This window comes from Pseudochaenichthys georgianus, chromosome 1, assembly GCF_902827115.2.
Source record: "Pseudochaenichthys georgianus chromosome 1, fPseGeo1.2, whole genome shotgun sequence".
NCBI classification, from domain to species: domain Eukaryota; kingdom Metazoa; phylum Chordata; class Actinopteri; order Perciformes; family Channichthyidae; genus Pseudochaenichthys; species Pseudochaenichthys georgianus.
Genome location: NC_047503.1, coordinates 33,264,916 through 33,278,614, shown reverse-complemented (window position 1 = coordinate 33,278,614; position 13,699 = coordinate 33,264,916). Strand labels below are relative to the sequence as shown.

The following is a 13,699-nucleotide window of genomic DNA, read 5'->3' as shown; positions in this document are numbered from 1 at the left end:
TATATTTCAATAAAACTACATATTTCCCTCCACAGTGTCATATTTGCATTTTTCCCTACTAAACTAATAGTTTTTTTTTAACAAATATTTAATTTGAAATATAAAACTTTATTTTTCTTTTATTTCTTATTCATTTCAGGACATTTGTATTAATACTAATAATAATACATGAGACTATAGAGCTTTTCAGGAAACTCAACGACGCTTTGACAGAGAATTTAAAAAAATTGTATTACTTTATAATACCCCTGATGTTAACAAAATATATGATGTTCATTATGTTCTTGAATAAAAAAGGGAAAAATATATATATATATTTATATAGTCTGTAGACTAACGCCTACCTTAAACGGAAGTAGAAGAAGAAACAAAGTACACGTCAGTGGGAACGAGTAGTAACCAGGAAGTGGCTAGTAAGCTAGCAACGGATAATGAGCAGCTGAGACTTTGGTATTTTGACAGGTTAGTAATAATTTTCTCAATGAACATTAACCTAGAAGTACTTATTGGTTGCATATTTACTAGCTTCTGACTGATTAATGCCACATTAGATAGCGATAGCCGGTCGGTTTAGCTAAAAAATGATATAACGTTAGCACTACTAGCGAGTATCGTGGAGCAGGAAGCGCTGCATAACCGGGGCGTAGTGGAGAGATACAGCGGAATCTGTCAGGAGAGGAGCAGGTGTATGTCCGGGCTTCTGTGCCATGTGTCTTACATTTAACAGGCAGAGTTTAAGTATAACATGTTCGCTGTACTTGCACCATTTTTGCCATCACACACCATGCAACGGTACCATAAGAGTTAACGTAAGCTAGCTAAACCGCTTATTTTAGCCTTGGAAGACGTTAACTAAATGCTATCGCAATTATTATACAATACTGTAATGTACTCTAGTAATGGTTAATATGTCCCGTTGCTTTAGTGGACGAAACACTGAACTCCTTTGTGAGTGTATGTGGTAATGCTTAGAATAATGTTGCCTTAAATAACAGTCATTCAATAACCCCTACATCCATTTGTTTGAATATTTAGATTATTTCCTTATCATTTTCCCCCCCTTTCAGTGTTTGTCGAAATAAATGATCGGTATACTCAATACAATTGAACAGCACGACACAAACTGCAGCCTCTCTAATACAGTTTAAACAAAATACAGAACATTAAAGGGCAGGATTTGTTTCAGGACTCTATTACACTGCATGTGTTAAGCTAGGTGTACCGTTTAACTAGCAACTAAACATAGCTATAGTTTACAGTGCAGACTGAAAAGCTGTTGAATTTCTTTTGTAATGTACCTGCACAATGCCTGAATGCCTTATCTGTTTTTGTTGCACTGCTTTTTTGTCACAACTAATTTGTATGTATTTAGTTTACGTCTAACTCGGCTAGACCTTTGTCTATTTAAACATGTTGGTTTAATCAGCTATTCTCTTTCATATTAATATATATTTTTAAAAGAGAAACCTGAGTTTTCCTTTTTATCTTAATGGTGCAACTCCTTTACTACCAGTGTATTTATTTAGTTTTGTTTACAATAGGACTACCATTCTTGGTCTAAAAGCAATATTTAAATATTCATGAACATGTCATTGGTACAAAGCAAATACTTATAAATGCAAATATCTTCCCTTTGTCTCCAGCTTCAGCAGGGCAGGATGGGCAGGCAGAGGAAAAGGGTGGTGACCGGTGAAGCTGCTCCACCTCCAAGGATAGATGAGAAGCCCACTGCATTTCCCCGTAAAGAGAAGAAAAAGAAAGTTGATATTGGCAAAGTCTTCATCAACATCTCCATTGGCCTCTGCATATTCAGCCTGGTCTGGTTCTTTTACGCGCTTTACATGCGGTCCAGTCTGTCCAAACGGGTAATAACGCTGCACCCGTCGCACCCTGTCCTGGACGCCAACAGCAGCAGTGCCAAGGTCTCCACTGAGAGGTTCTGGGGCTCGTACAGGCCTCAGGTCTACTTTGGCATGAAAACTAGGAGTCCCAGGTCCATTATTACAGGTGAGAGACATGTCGTATATCATATGAAAATGTGTCCATGTTTGGATCATGTTTGCTATGATGACCAAGCGAGTTAAGCCCCACAATAATGAGTTGAAAACCACAAAGAGAGCTTTTTAACCTCTTAAACCTTACTGATTCTGTGCAATACAGTAAGCTTTATTTAAAATGTTTACATCATCTTACTTCAATTAATTAGAACCCATTTTGAAATGTATACAATGATGTCATAGGGTGAAATAAGGTGATTCAATCAAATCTTCAATGTTAAATTGCACTAGATCTGGGAAATAAGCCCAGGCACATTTTGGACATAGTTCCTGGGACTGTTTACCTGTTTACCCTGTCAGCCAATTTGGAAGACCAATGTTGTTTATTAGTTGACAGCACAATGTGAACTGTATTTTCCGATGTTGAGTACCAACAGTTAATCAAGCACCACTGTTCTCAAAACCCTGTTGGCCAGTAACATGGTGCATGCAGCCAGTGAGTTTTGAGACTGAATCCTTTTCCAAATGTTGTATTTGTGCATCTTCTGTGTTGTAAACCACAACCAAATAACTGAACTTTCACTGCTACATCTCCCCAGGTATGATGTGGATGCGTCAGTTTTCTGACATGGACGTAAACCTGAGGCACACTTGTGAGCAAGGGGATCGTTTGCAAGGCTATGGCTGGATGATGCATGACGGGATCACTTTTGGGGTCCAAGAAATCCGAGACAACGATTTCACACTCACCACAGAGTTTGTCAAGAGGATGGGTGGGGGTCACGGAGGAGACTGGACCTGGAGGATCACCGCCAAACAGCATGTGAGTGTGATTGTTTGTTCAGCTTTATGAGCAGATATTACCTCACATGAAGCACACATATTTTACTATGTGTTTAAAATATACCATCCAGTTGCAGATATGTCTTACGATGAATGTTTTTTTATTCAAGTTTTGATCATTTTTGTTTTGTCTTTGCCCACCAGAGCTCGGCCCCTCAAGCGCCAGTCATCTCCCTGATGTTTTACGCAGCAGCAGACACCCAGGGCTCACTGGAGGCTCACGTTGAGGATAGAAGCCGCCTCGCATCCATCACTGGTTTCTCAGAGGAGCTCGGAAACTTTAAGATCTCCTTCCGAAAGCCAGTTACGGGGGAATCATCCAGTGCCAAATATGCAAGGTAAGTGTTTTGATTACAGGAGTAGGTGTTAAAATGAGCTCAGCTCCAAAAGAGCGTGACGATGGAAAAGGAAGCTGAAGTGTGCATGCTATAGAATGACTGCCAGTGCTCAGTTTGATCAGAATTAAAGATATGGAGAACAGAAAATTACTTAATATTTTTCCAAAAAATAACATACTTTTCTTTTTATGTGCTGATCCAAATAGTGACATGATCAAACAGTGAGGGGTTTGAAAAGCCATGTGTTAATAAATCATTTATACAAAAGTAAGAAGACATCGTCATATTGCATTAACAGGCAATGGCCATTTCAACTGCATTTCAGGAAAAGAATGATGCATACAAAATGAAAAAAAAGGTGATTTTAAAGTGTGATGAATTACAAAATCTTATTTAGGTGTATATAAAACAACACATTTGAATGTCCCTGATTTGTTGACGTCTGTGGGACAGAATCGCTCATCAGGATGCTACATGGTAGTAATCATGTTGTTCTCGGGGTGAACCTACATTACTACTTGGGTAAAAACTAAAAACAACCACTAGATGGCAGGAAAAGCAGAGCTTTTCAAAAACCAACTGAAGGTATTAGGTTTTCTTAATTCTAAAAGTCTTATGAGCATCCTGAGATACAATACAGCAGAAAGTATATCATATACAGAAGAAAATGAGACTTTATGGCTCGTTCTGGCACATTTACATCGTGGACTCAAGTGCTCATGTTGATTAATGTGCATTTCCCTTCTTAAATAAACGATATATATATATATATATCCCTTGAAAAGCTTAAAAGAAACCGAGCCTTTCAAAAAGGGCTCTAGTCTTCTTCTGAACGGCACAGATGTCGTTTAGTGAAGGTGTTTATCTACCTTCAGAAGGAACTGTTGTTTCAGTATTCTTTGGATTCTCTGCTGGCAACACCTCCAGGGACCGACAATATTTCACACTTTGATGAGGGCCCGAAGAGACCAGCGTAGAAAATGAAAAAGTACAGTATGCACTGATAGAAAAAGATTGAGCAGTGGCTAAAGAAGATGGGTCATTTAAGTGGAAGCTTAATATTGGTTTACTGTCATTCTTACAATTGACTTAACCTCACCACTACAATATGAGACGACTTAGGACACATTGGGCTTAGGCTTCACAAACATAGCTAGTGCATTTGAGATTTTTTTTAAATAATTCAAAGGTTTTCGTGATTGCTCTGATTTAATAGATTTTAAAAACACAAAAAAGTTGACAATAGTGTCTTGTCTTTTTCAGCTACAACTATCTTCAGACTGTCTCTCCTGGCTTGGAGAAGCTGAGTGACATTGTGAAGCAAAGTCTGAACCGCAGGTTTGTCTACAGCCCTCCTTCTGGGGAGAAGAGGCATTACATAGCTGTAGATGCCTACAAGCCCCCCCACCACCAGAACCAACAGAAACCCGCTGACACCCGGAAAGAGGGTGCCTTCGTGCTTCACCAGGTGACCGTCCAAATGCCGTTTCAGATAGAAGTTCTGTTTGAGTCTGGGAGTTTCCACAGCCGTCCCAACCAACTGGTGGGCTCCGTGATGACTCAGGAGCTGGAGAGGAGGAAAGCGGCGTTCGACTCAAAGTTTGAGAAGACTTTTGGGCTGGAGAGCAAAGGCTATAGCCAGGCACATGTTAAGTTTGGCAAGGCAGCGCTCAGCAACATGTTGGGGGGAATGGGCTACTTCTACGGCCAGTCAGTGGTTCAGTCGGTCTACAATGAATACCCGCTCCTCTATCCTGAGGGGGCTTTATTCACAGCCGTACCATCACGCTCTTTCTTTCCCAGAGGATTCCTTTGGGATGAGGGCTTTCACCAACTGCTGCTGAGCAAGTGGGACCCCCAGGTGACACGGGAGTCTATTGCTCACTGGATAGACCTGATAAATATGGAGGGCTGGATCCCCCGTGAGCAGATCCTGGGAGACGAGGCTCGCAGTAAAGTCCCAGCTGAGTTTGTCGTTCAGCGTAACGAGAACGCCAACCCACCCACTCTGTTCCTAGCCCTTCAAAAACTCATAGAACAGCTCAATTCCAATCCAGAGAAGGCAACATCTCAACCGACCTTGCCTTTCCTCCGACGGCTCTTCCCCAGACTGAAAACCTGGTTCGAATGGTACAACACCACACAGACGGGGCCCCTACCCAACTCATACCGCTGGCGTGGACGTGACAAGGACACCAATCTTTTCCTCAATCCCAAGACCTTGACTTCTGGGCTGGACGACTACCCTCGCGCCTCACATCCATCAACAGAAGAGCGCCATGTGGATTTACACTGCTGGATGGCCTTATCCTCAGGCATCATGGCGAGTATAGCGCGGCTTCTAGGCGAGCCACATCAGGACTATGAGCTCACCCACCATGTGCTCAGTGACAACGACAAGCTGAATGAGCTCCACTGGTCAGACCAACTTAATGCTTTCAGCGACTTTGGCAACCACACCCAGGCTGTGTCCTTGCAGCAGGAGAAGGTGTACGTGCCTCCCGGACAGCCTCGCCATCAGTTCCCTGTGGCGCGCCTCGTGCGCTCAGTCCGCCGGGCCCCTAAGCTGCAGTTTGTTAATGCTTTGGGTTACGTTAGCTTGTTCCCCTTCTTGCTGCAGATTCTAACACCGGATTCCCCCAAACTAGAACACATCTTGCGTGACATGAGAGACTCCAACAAGCTGTGGACGCCCTACGGCCTGCGTTCAATCTCCAAGTCTGATCCAATGTACATGAAGCGAAACACAGAACACGACGCCCCCTACTGGAGGGGACCGATATGGATTAACATCAACTACTTGGCAGTCAGAGCCCTGCACCACTACAGCAACACAGAAGGGCCATACCAAGAGATGGCAGCTGCTCTTTATGAGGAACTCAGGACTAACATCATCAGTAATGTTTACAGACAGTATGTTGAAACAGGGTATATCTGGGAACAGTACAATGACGGCACTGGCAGGGGCCAAGGGAGCCACCCCTTCACCGGCTGGTCGTCCTTGACAGTATTAATGATGGCTGAACAGTACTGATACTGTAGATCGCATCTCATGTTTATAAGATATTGGCCCTCAGTTATCTGGATGTGACTGAAACCTCCACATAATCACGTGTTAAGATCTAGTTACAGGTCTTCTCTCGTTGATAAAAGTCAACACACTGAAATAACAATATCCAGCTTGAAAACTAGACATTTATGACCACATTTAAGCATTTAACCTTTAATTAAAACCACAGGTATTCTCTGAAGGTTGATTTTCAAAGTGTAAGTGCAGCGACTCTGTCTATGCTGTATGTGGAGCGCAGCACAGTCTAGTGCTTCAGGTATACACTTAAGATTCATTTAGGAAACATTTAATGCACTCATATGCCACATGCAGTCTCATTGCTTCACATTGCAACATTTAATTATCACAGTATTTTCTCTAATATGCAGGAAACCGCTGGTCTACTTTTCTTATGGAGCAAGGCTGTATATTAACTCTTCATCAGATTCATCACAAGTCTTCATCTGGGAAAGTAAGTGAGGGCCATTATTCTTTATTGTGCCATTTCTCTTCATTGTGTGTTCTCAGTTCTCTGTCTTAATGATTGGTCATTTTTGATATTTCCTTGTTTGATTAAAACACATTTTTTTACAGTCTTGCTCAATATTTGTAAAACAACTGCTTCTTAAAGCAGCCATATTTTGTACACAGCCTGTAGTTTGACTGGCAGGGAATACAACAGACTGACTGTGTTTTTGTTTTGTTTAAAACAATAAACGGTTTGAATTATTTCTTTTTTGACATACTGTACTTTTTGGGTCATTTGTGTGTGACTTCCATGGATGTAAGCAGATCAGGAATCTGAACCCATAGATACAATCTCTCCTTGAAATGCGCAAATAGAAACGCTTTTTTCCCTGTCGTGTCCTCACCTTATTGTTAACTCTATATTAGATTCTGTTGGTTTTCGTCAGAGTGTAAATAAACCAACCCACTGCTATAATCACACTCTCGACCTTGTTCTGACTTATGGTATTGAAATCCTGCTTTATCCGACCATTTCTTAGTAACTTTTGCAGTACTGTTACTAGACTACAAAGCATTAGTCAAAAGCTCTTGCAGCAGAAACCTATCTGTTAGTGCTATAGCCAAATTTAAGGAAGAGATTCCACCAATACTTAACTCGATAGCATGTCTGCATGTAAGGGAGGAAACTTATACAAAATGTACACCACCCCAAATTGATCATGTTGTTGATAGTGCTACAGATGCGCTGCGAATAAAATTAGACTCTGTTGCTCCTTTGAAAAAGAAGAAAATAAAACAACATAGATTAGCTCCATGGCATAATGCTGAAACCCGCAAAATAAAGCAAAAGTCGAGACAACTTGAAAGGATATGGCGTTCCACTAAACTTGAAGAATCTCGTTTAATTTGGCATATTACTCTCAATAAATATAAGAAATTACTGCGTAAAGCGAGAGCAGCCTACTACTCTTCATTAATAGATGAGAATAAGAATAATGCAAGATTTCTTTTCAGCGCTGTAGCCAGGCTGACAGAGAGCCACAGCTCCATTGAGCCTTCTATTCCCTTAGCACTCAGTAGTAAGGATTTTATGTGCTTTTTTAACGATACAATTGTTACTCTTAGAAACAAAATTAACGACCTCTTGCCTTTGACCAGTATAGTGTTATCAACAGCTCCCGGAAATGTAAGTTCTAATATTACACTAGATAGTAAACTAGAATGCTTTTCAGCCATAAACCTTGAACAATTAAATGCAATGATTCTCTCTTCTAAACCATCAACGTGCATGTTAGACGCAATTCCAACTAAGTTGTTGAAGAAAGTTTTTCCATTAATTAGCACTTCTTTATTAAATATTATGAATATGTCTTTATTATCAGGCTATGTTCCACAATCATTCAAAGTAGCAGTGATAAAACCGCTTCTTAAAAAGCACAACCTCGATCCAGAGGTTTTAGCCAACTATAGACCTATTTCTAATCTTCCGTTCCTCTAAAAAATTCTTGAGAAAGCGGTCGCAAAACAGTTGTGTGATTACTTAAAAAACAATGATTTATTTGAAGATTTTCAGTCTGGCTTTAGAACACATCATAGCACAGAGACAGCTCTGGTTAAAGTCACAAATGACATTCTAATAGCCTCAGACAAGGGACTTGTCTCTATTCTTGTTTTGCTCGATCTCAGTGCTGCATTTGATACTATCGACCATGATATCCTATTGCAAAGACTAGAGCACTTAGTTGGCATACTGGGAACTGCTTTAGGCTGGTTTAGGTCCTATCTATCTGAACGCTCTCAGTTTGTACGTGTTAACGATGAATCTTCCACGCAAACCAAAGTTAGCCATGGAGTGCCACAGGGCTCAGTGCTCGGAAGGATTTTGTTCACATTATATATGCTTCCGTTAGGCAATATTATAAGGAATCATTCTGTAAATTGTCATTGTTATGCGGATGATACTCAACTATATTTATCAATCAAGCCTGATGAAATTAATCATCTAAATAAAATTCAAGACTGCCTCAAGGACTTAAAAACGTGGATGACCTTAAACTTTTTGATGTTAAACACGACCAAAACTGAAGTTATTGTACTTGGCCCGAAGAATCTACGAAACAAATTATCTAAAGACATACTAACTATGGATGGCATTAATGTGGCCTCCAGTGAGACTGTAAGGAATCTTGGTGTTATATTTGATGAGGATTGATCCTTTAACGCCCACATAAAATCAATTTCAAGGACCGCCTACTTCCATCTACGTAACATTGCAAAAATCAGGCATATCTTGCCTCAAAACGATGCAGAGAAACTAGTCCATGCATTTGTTACTTCAAGGCTGGATTATTGTAACTCCTTATTATCAGGGAGTACCAAGAAGTCAGTCAAGTCGCTTCAGCTGATTCAAAATGCTGCAGCTCGTGTACTAACCAGAGTTAGGAAAAGGGACCACATTACTCCTGTTCTGGCTGCCTTACACTGGCTCCCTAGAAAACAGGATATCATTTAAAATTCTTCTTCTCGCCTACAAAGCCCTTAATGGGCAGGCGCCATCTTACCTTAAAGAACTCATTATACCCTACTGTCCTACTAGGGCATTGCGTTCCAAGAATGCAGGGTTGTTGGTTGTTCCTAGAGTCTCTAAAAGTACAATGGGAGCCAGAGCCTTTTCTTATCAAGCTCCACATTTGTGGAATCAGCTTCCAGTTTGTGTTCGGGCGGCAGACACCCTATCCGTTTTTAAGAGTGCGCTTAAGACCTTCCTTTTTGATAAAGCTTATAGTTAGGGCTGATTAGATTCAGCCCCTAGTTTTGCTGATATAGGCTTAGTTTGTCGGGGGACATCTTACTTCTTCCTTCTCTCTGTCTATACCTGTGTACTCTCATGTTCCGATTAACCCAGCTTCCCCACATTTCTTTCTTTTTGGTGTCTATATACGCTGGGATCCGGAGTCATAGATGATCCTGTTGCTGCGGTCCTGTGTCCTGGATCGCGAGCCCTGGATCTTGAGTCGTGGCTGTGGTCCTGGATCATAAGTCCTGGATGGATATCCTCGTGGATTCATCTTCCTATTATACACACATGCATTCCAAACATTTGGACTACCTGTGTTGCAAATGTATTATCTTTTCAATTTACACACGGCATCTATTGCACGTCTGTCCGTCCTGGGAGAGGGATCCCTCCTCTGTTGCTCTCCCTGAGGTTTCTCCCATTTTCCCTTTAAACTGTGGGTTTTCTCCGGAAGTTTTTCCTTGTACGATGTGAGGGTCTAAAGACAGAGGGTGTCGTATTGTCATACTAATATTCTGTACAAACTGTGAAGTCCACTGAGACAAATGTAACATTTGTGACATTTTACAGAACATACATGTGGTAATTATAGCACCATGGGTAGGTTTATGTCTGTGCATATTTTATATTTTAGTAAGTATAATCTTGGATCAGTAAATGAGTCTTGTTGCCGATCGATGAAATCCCACCACGACTCCTTTTTCTAATATTTCCCAAATCTTTTTAATGCTTCTAAAAAATGCCTAGGGGTGCAATATTATCCCAAAAATATGAATAAGCTTAAGATCTATGAGTCGTAAGAGCCAGGGTATTTAATTCTACAGCAACACTTGTATAAAACGGATTCGCTTGCACCATTACTAAGTAGCGAACATTTTGTATTGCCCATAGTTTCAGACATTGCCATGTACTCTCTGTTTTGAATCTAAAGTATTATATCAGATTTTTTTCCCCCAGCTTGCAGTCATAACTCCTCACATGTTCACACCTCTGTCAGTCAATAACTCGCTGTGACCTTAAGCATAGCAGCCCTGTCCTTTCTTTTGTCAGATGTCACATTCGAAGGCCTCCAGCTGACGTCAATGTGCTTTTTCATGGTTTCCATGGAGCGCTGTTGCTGAGAAGGCCTGGTGCTTAATTAGCTAAAATCAAAAGGCATGGATAACACATGGATGGCAAATTCTTTTTACTCCTTGACATGAGCTGCCATACATTTACTCACCGGAGCTTGCAGTTGCGATGTTCCTATTAATACTTTGACACCAAATATCAAACAGCGCTGCTGGAAAAACTAATATGGGCCTTCATTCTGTGTGCATGACCGCTGGGTTCCAACCTCTGGACTGTTGTGAATCCTTTGAATGGGCTAGATGTGTAGTTGTATAGTTGGAGGCTTACACTGGTGCTTTAAGGTTGCATGACTAAAAATAGTGCCTCTATCAGTTAGAGGAACAGCAGATAGGAAGCCACAGATCGGTAGCTTCAACACATTTATTAGAGGCTACAGTATGTCTCTCAGTTTTTTAATGCATGACTCATTTATTCATGTAGATGTACAGCGACATGAATACACCTCAATTCAGCATATTTTTGGTAAAAATTGTGAACCTTCTTTCGTCTTAATCGTTTGAGATTAGATTTTAAGAACTACAATGATGTATCGATGTGCAGTGATTGCCTTCGGGCACAGTCTTGGGTAACACAGGCTCATTATTTGACCCTTTGACCTGTAAACGCAAAGCATGGTATCCAGGCATTTGGACGCAGGTGAGCCATTTCCTTTGCCTTTCGCTGTTTCTCTCAGAGGAAATGGATTCCACATCCCCTCAATGCGACTACAGTCAAAAATGCATTTATTTCTTTGAAGAGTGCGGACAATCTGTGTGACTAAAGCACTCACTGCACAATCCATCCCCCTCACCCAAGACCCTTTTTCACAGTTAGATGGGATAATAGCCAAACAGCATCGAGCTAACTAATGTGACTGCATAATAAACAGATGAGTCAGGGAGTATTCGTTTGCATATCACCCAACCTTATCAGAGCTCCTATATAGTGAACATCTTGTGATTGACTAATATCAACGAATCGGCCTGCGAGTGCTCGGAGAGAATTTAGTGTTCAAATGGACGCTGCTCGGTGTTGAAATAGAATATTTTTATGATGGAGATCATTATACATTTGCAGAGCAATTATAAAGTTGTCTAATAGTTGCTGGAAATACCCCCCTTGTAGCACTGACTGCTGTATTGAATGTAATTACTGGGAACTTATGCTAGAGGGAGCTAATTAATAAGGCATTTGTGAGTGGAAAAGAGGCTTTTTGAATATAGTTTAGCTATCATTTTACTTACAATGGAGAGCTACTTAGAATTAAAGCAGTATAAGTGGATAATTATGCTAATGGCTCAATTTGGATTTAAGATATAGTGGCAGGCTGTACTTCTCGATGATCACTGCTCCTGCATTACAGTGCTCTCACACAGGTTTTCTGTGCGTATGTGGGCTTATGCTCATATCATCTCACTGGAGATGTCAGATGTTTTGTCCTGAGGCCACAGCATAATGTGTGTGTGTGTGTGTGTGTGTGAACTCCTCTGACACAACTTTTCTGCCTCCCATACAAATAAACAAAGCCTTTGGGAGAACTGGCTATGAACTTCTGCTCCCTGTGACGTATGAGTTTCTCCATTCTCTGTCTTTGTGCATCCCTCAAGCCTCATGGCTATAAACCTTTTAATGTGTCAATTTCCATTACCTTATTGCATGTTCATTTTGTACGTGGAACTCCGGCATTGCCCTCCCAGGACAGAGTAACCGTTTTTGTTCTCCTCAACTTCAAAACAGCAAGCTTTCCCTCCTCTATTGAATTCAGCATCTTCATCCAAACGGGGCTAATTGCTGTTTATTCTGCATGTCTTTCTGTAAAACACCCTGCAGGATGCAGCATCTCCAGCTCTCTGCACCCTGCCTTTGCCCCCCAGAAGCTCGCTGTTGAGCACCAACCTGCCTCAGCCAACATAGGTCTATGTATGTTATGTAAGGCCCACTATAAATAGGTTCACCCGGGATCTTTTGTCTTTACCTGATTCGCTCTTAGCCCAACAGTTTTTATTTCTGGAGAGAGCTGTGGAAGCTAGTGCAATATAGAGCTGGCCGTTTCCATAGTTACTTTTGTTAGCTGCAAGCTCTTAACATTCTTCATCTGTTTCCTCACATATCTGCTGTTAGCTATTTGTTTGAATCTGTTTGCATTGCTTGTCCCCTTAATAACTGTATGTGCATCTATTAAGCAGCGATGGAAACATTGTTTTTTAAATATTATCATTCATATTCAAATATACACGTTGTGGAGTCAATTGATTGAATGAGCAACAGATAGACAATAGTGTGGGAGCAGATGAGTCAGAGACTACAATATGTAGATGTTAACTTCTGTTGGTCAAAAGGACATAATAATAGTCCCATGTTGCATGATAATGATTTTGTGTATTGATATTATTGACTTTCAGTTTAAGGGGGGTTGTTGCATCTGGTGAAGCACTAAACGAGAGATATTTGCATTTTAATCGACTGTTAACGTTACCTTAAACTCTAATATATTTGGGATTATTTAGTTTATATAAAATCTTTGAAATTATGAAAATTCACAGTCGTTTATCACAGATTTCTCTTAAACATGTCCGAGCAGTTAGGTAACCGCAGGTACAGTCGCTGGATCCGGCCCAAGAATTTGACAGAGAGCTGCCAGCATGGATCCAGCAGAGAAGAGGGCAAGGTGGGAACCATGCGAGGGAAATGTGTGTGGAGGAGTCTGGGGGCATGGTTAAAGAAACACTGGGGCATTCTGCAATCATGAGAGCTGACTATGATTCTCACCCATCCCTGCTGTCGAACCAAAGAGTACAGGCGGCTGGGGACCAAAGTGGGCGAGTGCGAAAGTATTTTTGGATAGCACGGGAAACCTGCCACACCAACAGCAGCAGCAGCAGCAGCAGCAGCAGCAGCAGCAGCAGCAGCAGCAGCAGCAGCAGCAGCAGCAGCAGCAGCAGCAGCAGCACTGGGGCCTGGTACCGGGCTTCCCTAACCCACTCCCACTCTCAGAGGAAGAGCAGGAGAGAGATGCTCCTTCAAAAGAAGAACCACGCTTCCGCTGCTTTTATTTTTCTTATTTGTAATATCTTTCAATTGCCCAGTGTTTGCATGA

At 41.3% G+C, this 13,699-nt stretch overlaps 1 protein-coding gene across 3 annotated transcripts; it reads left to right on the top strand.

Annotated features, from left to right (window-relative positions):
* Nucleotides 1-372: 372 nt before the first annotated feature.
* Nucleotides 373-6,956, top strand: mogs (mannosyl-oligosaccharide glucosidase). 3 transcript variants are annotated; one of them, XM_034084321.2, is made up of 5 exons: nt 373-462; nt 1,644-2,007; nt 2,597-2,820; nt 2,985-3,178; nt 4,442-6,956. In XM_034084321.2, exons 2-5 carry the CDS (start codon nt 1,659-1,661, stop codon nt 6,210-6,212), a joined length of 2,538 nt encoding a protein of 845 aa, XP_033940212.1. In that variant the 5' UTR covers nt 373-462; nt 1,644-1,658; the 3' UTR covers nt 6,213-6,956. The 3 variants fall into 3 exon arrangements, with proteins under 3 accessions (XP_033940212.1, XP_033940221.1, XP_033940204.1); XM_034084330.2 differs by lacking the exon at nt 373-462 and adding an exon at nt 641-684; XM_034084313.2 differs by lacking the exon at nt 373-462 and adding an exon at nt 714-809.
* Nucleotides 6,957-13,699: the final 6,743 nt, after the last annotated feature.

Bases quoted from the DNA above. Each gene is read 5' to 3' on its own strand.
- mogs (XM_034084321.2), top strand. From the start codon at position 1,659: ATGGGCAGGCAGAGGAAAAGGGTGGTGACCGGTGAAGCTGCTCCACCT. The intron at 2,008-2,596 runs GTGAGAGACATG...ACATCTCCCCAG, and splicing joins TCCCAGGTCCATTATTACAG to GTATGATGTGGATGCGTCAG. The intron at 3,179-4,441 runs GTAAGTGTTTTG...TGTCTTTTTCAG, and splicing joins TCCAGTGCCAAATATGCAAG to CTACAACTATCTTCAGACTG.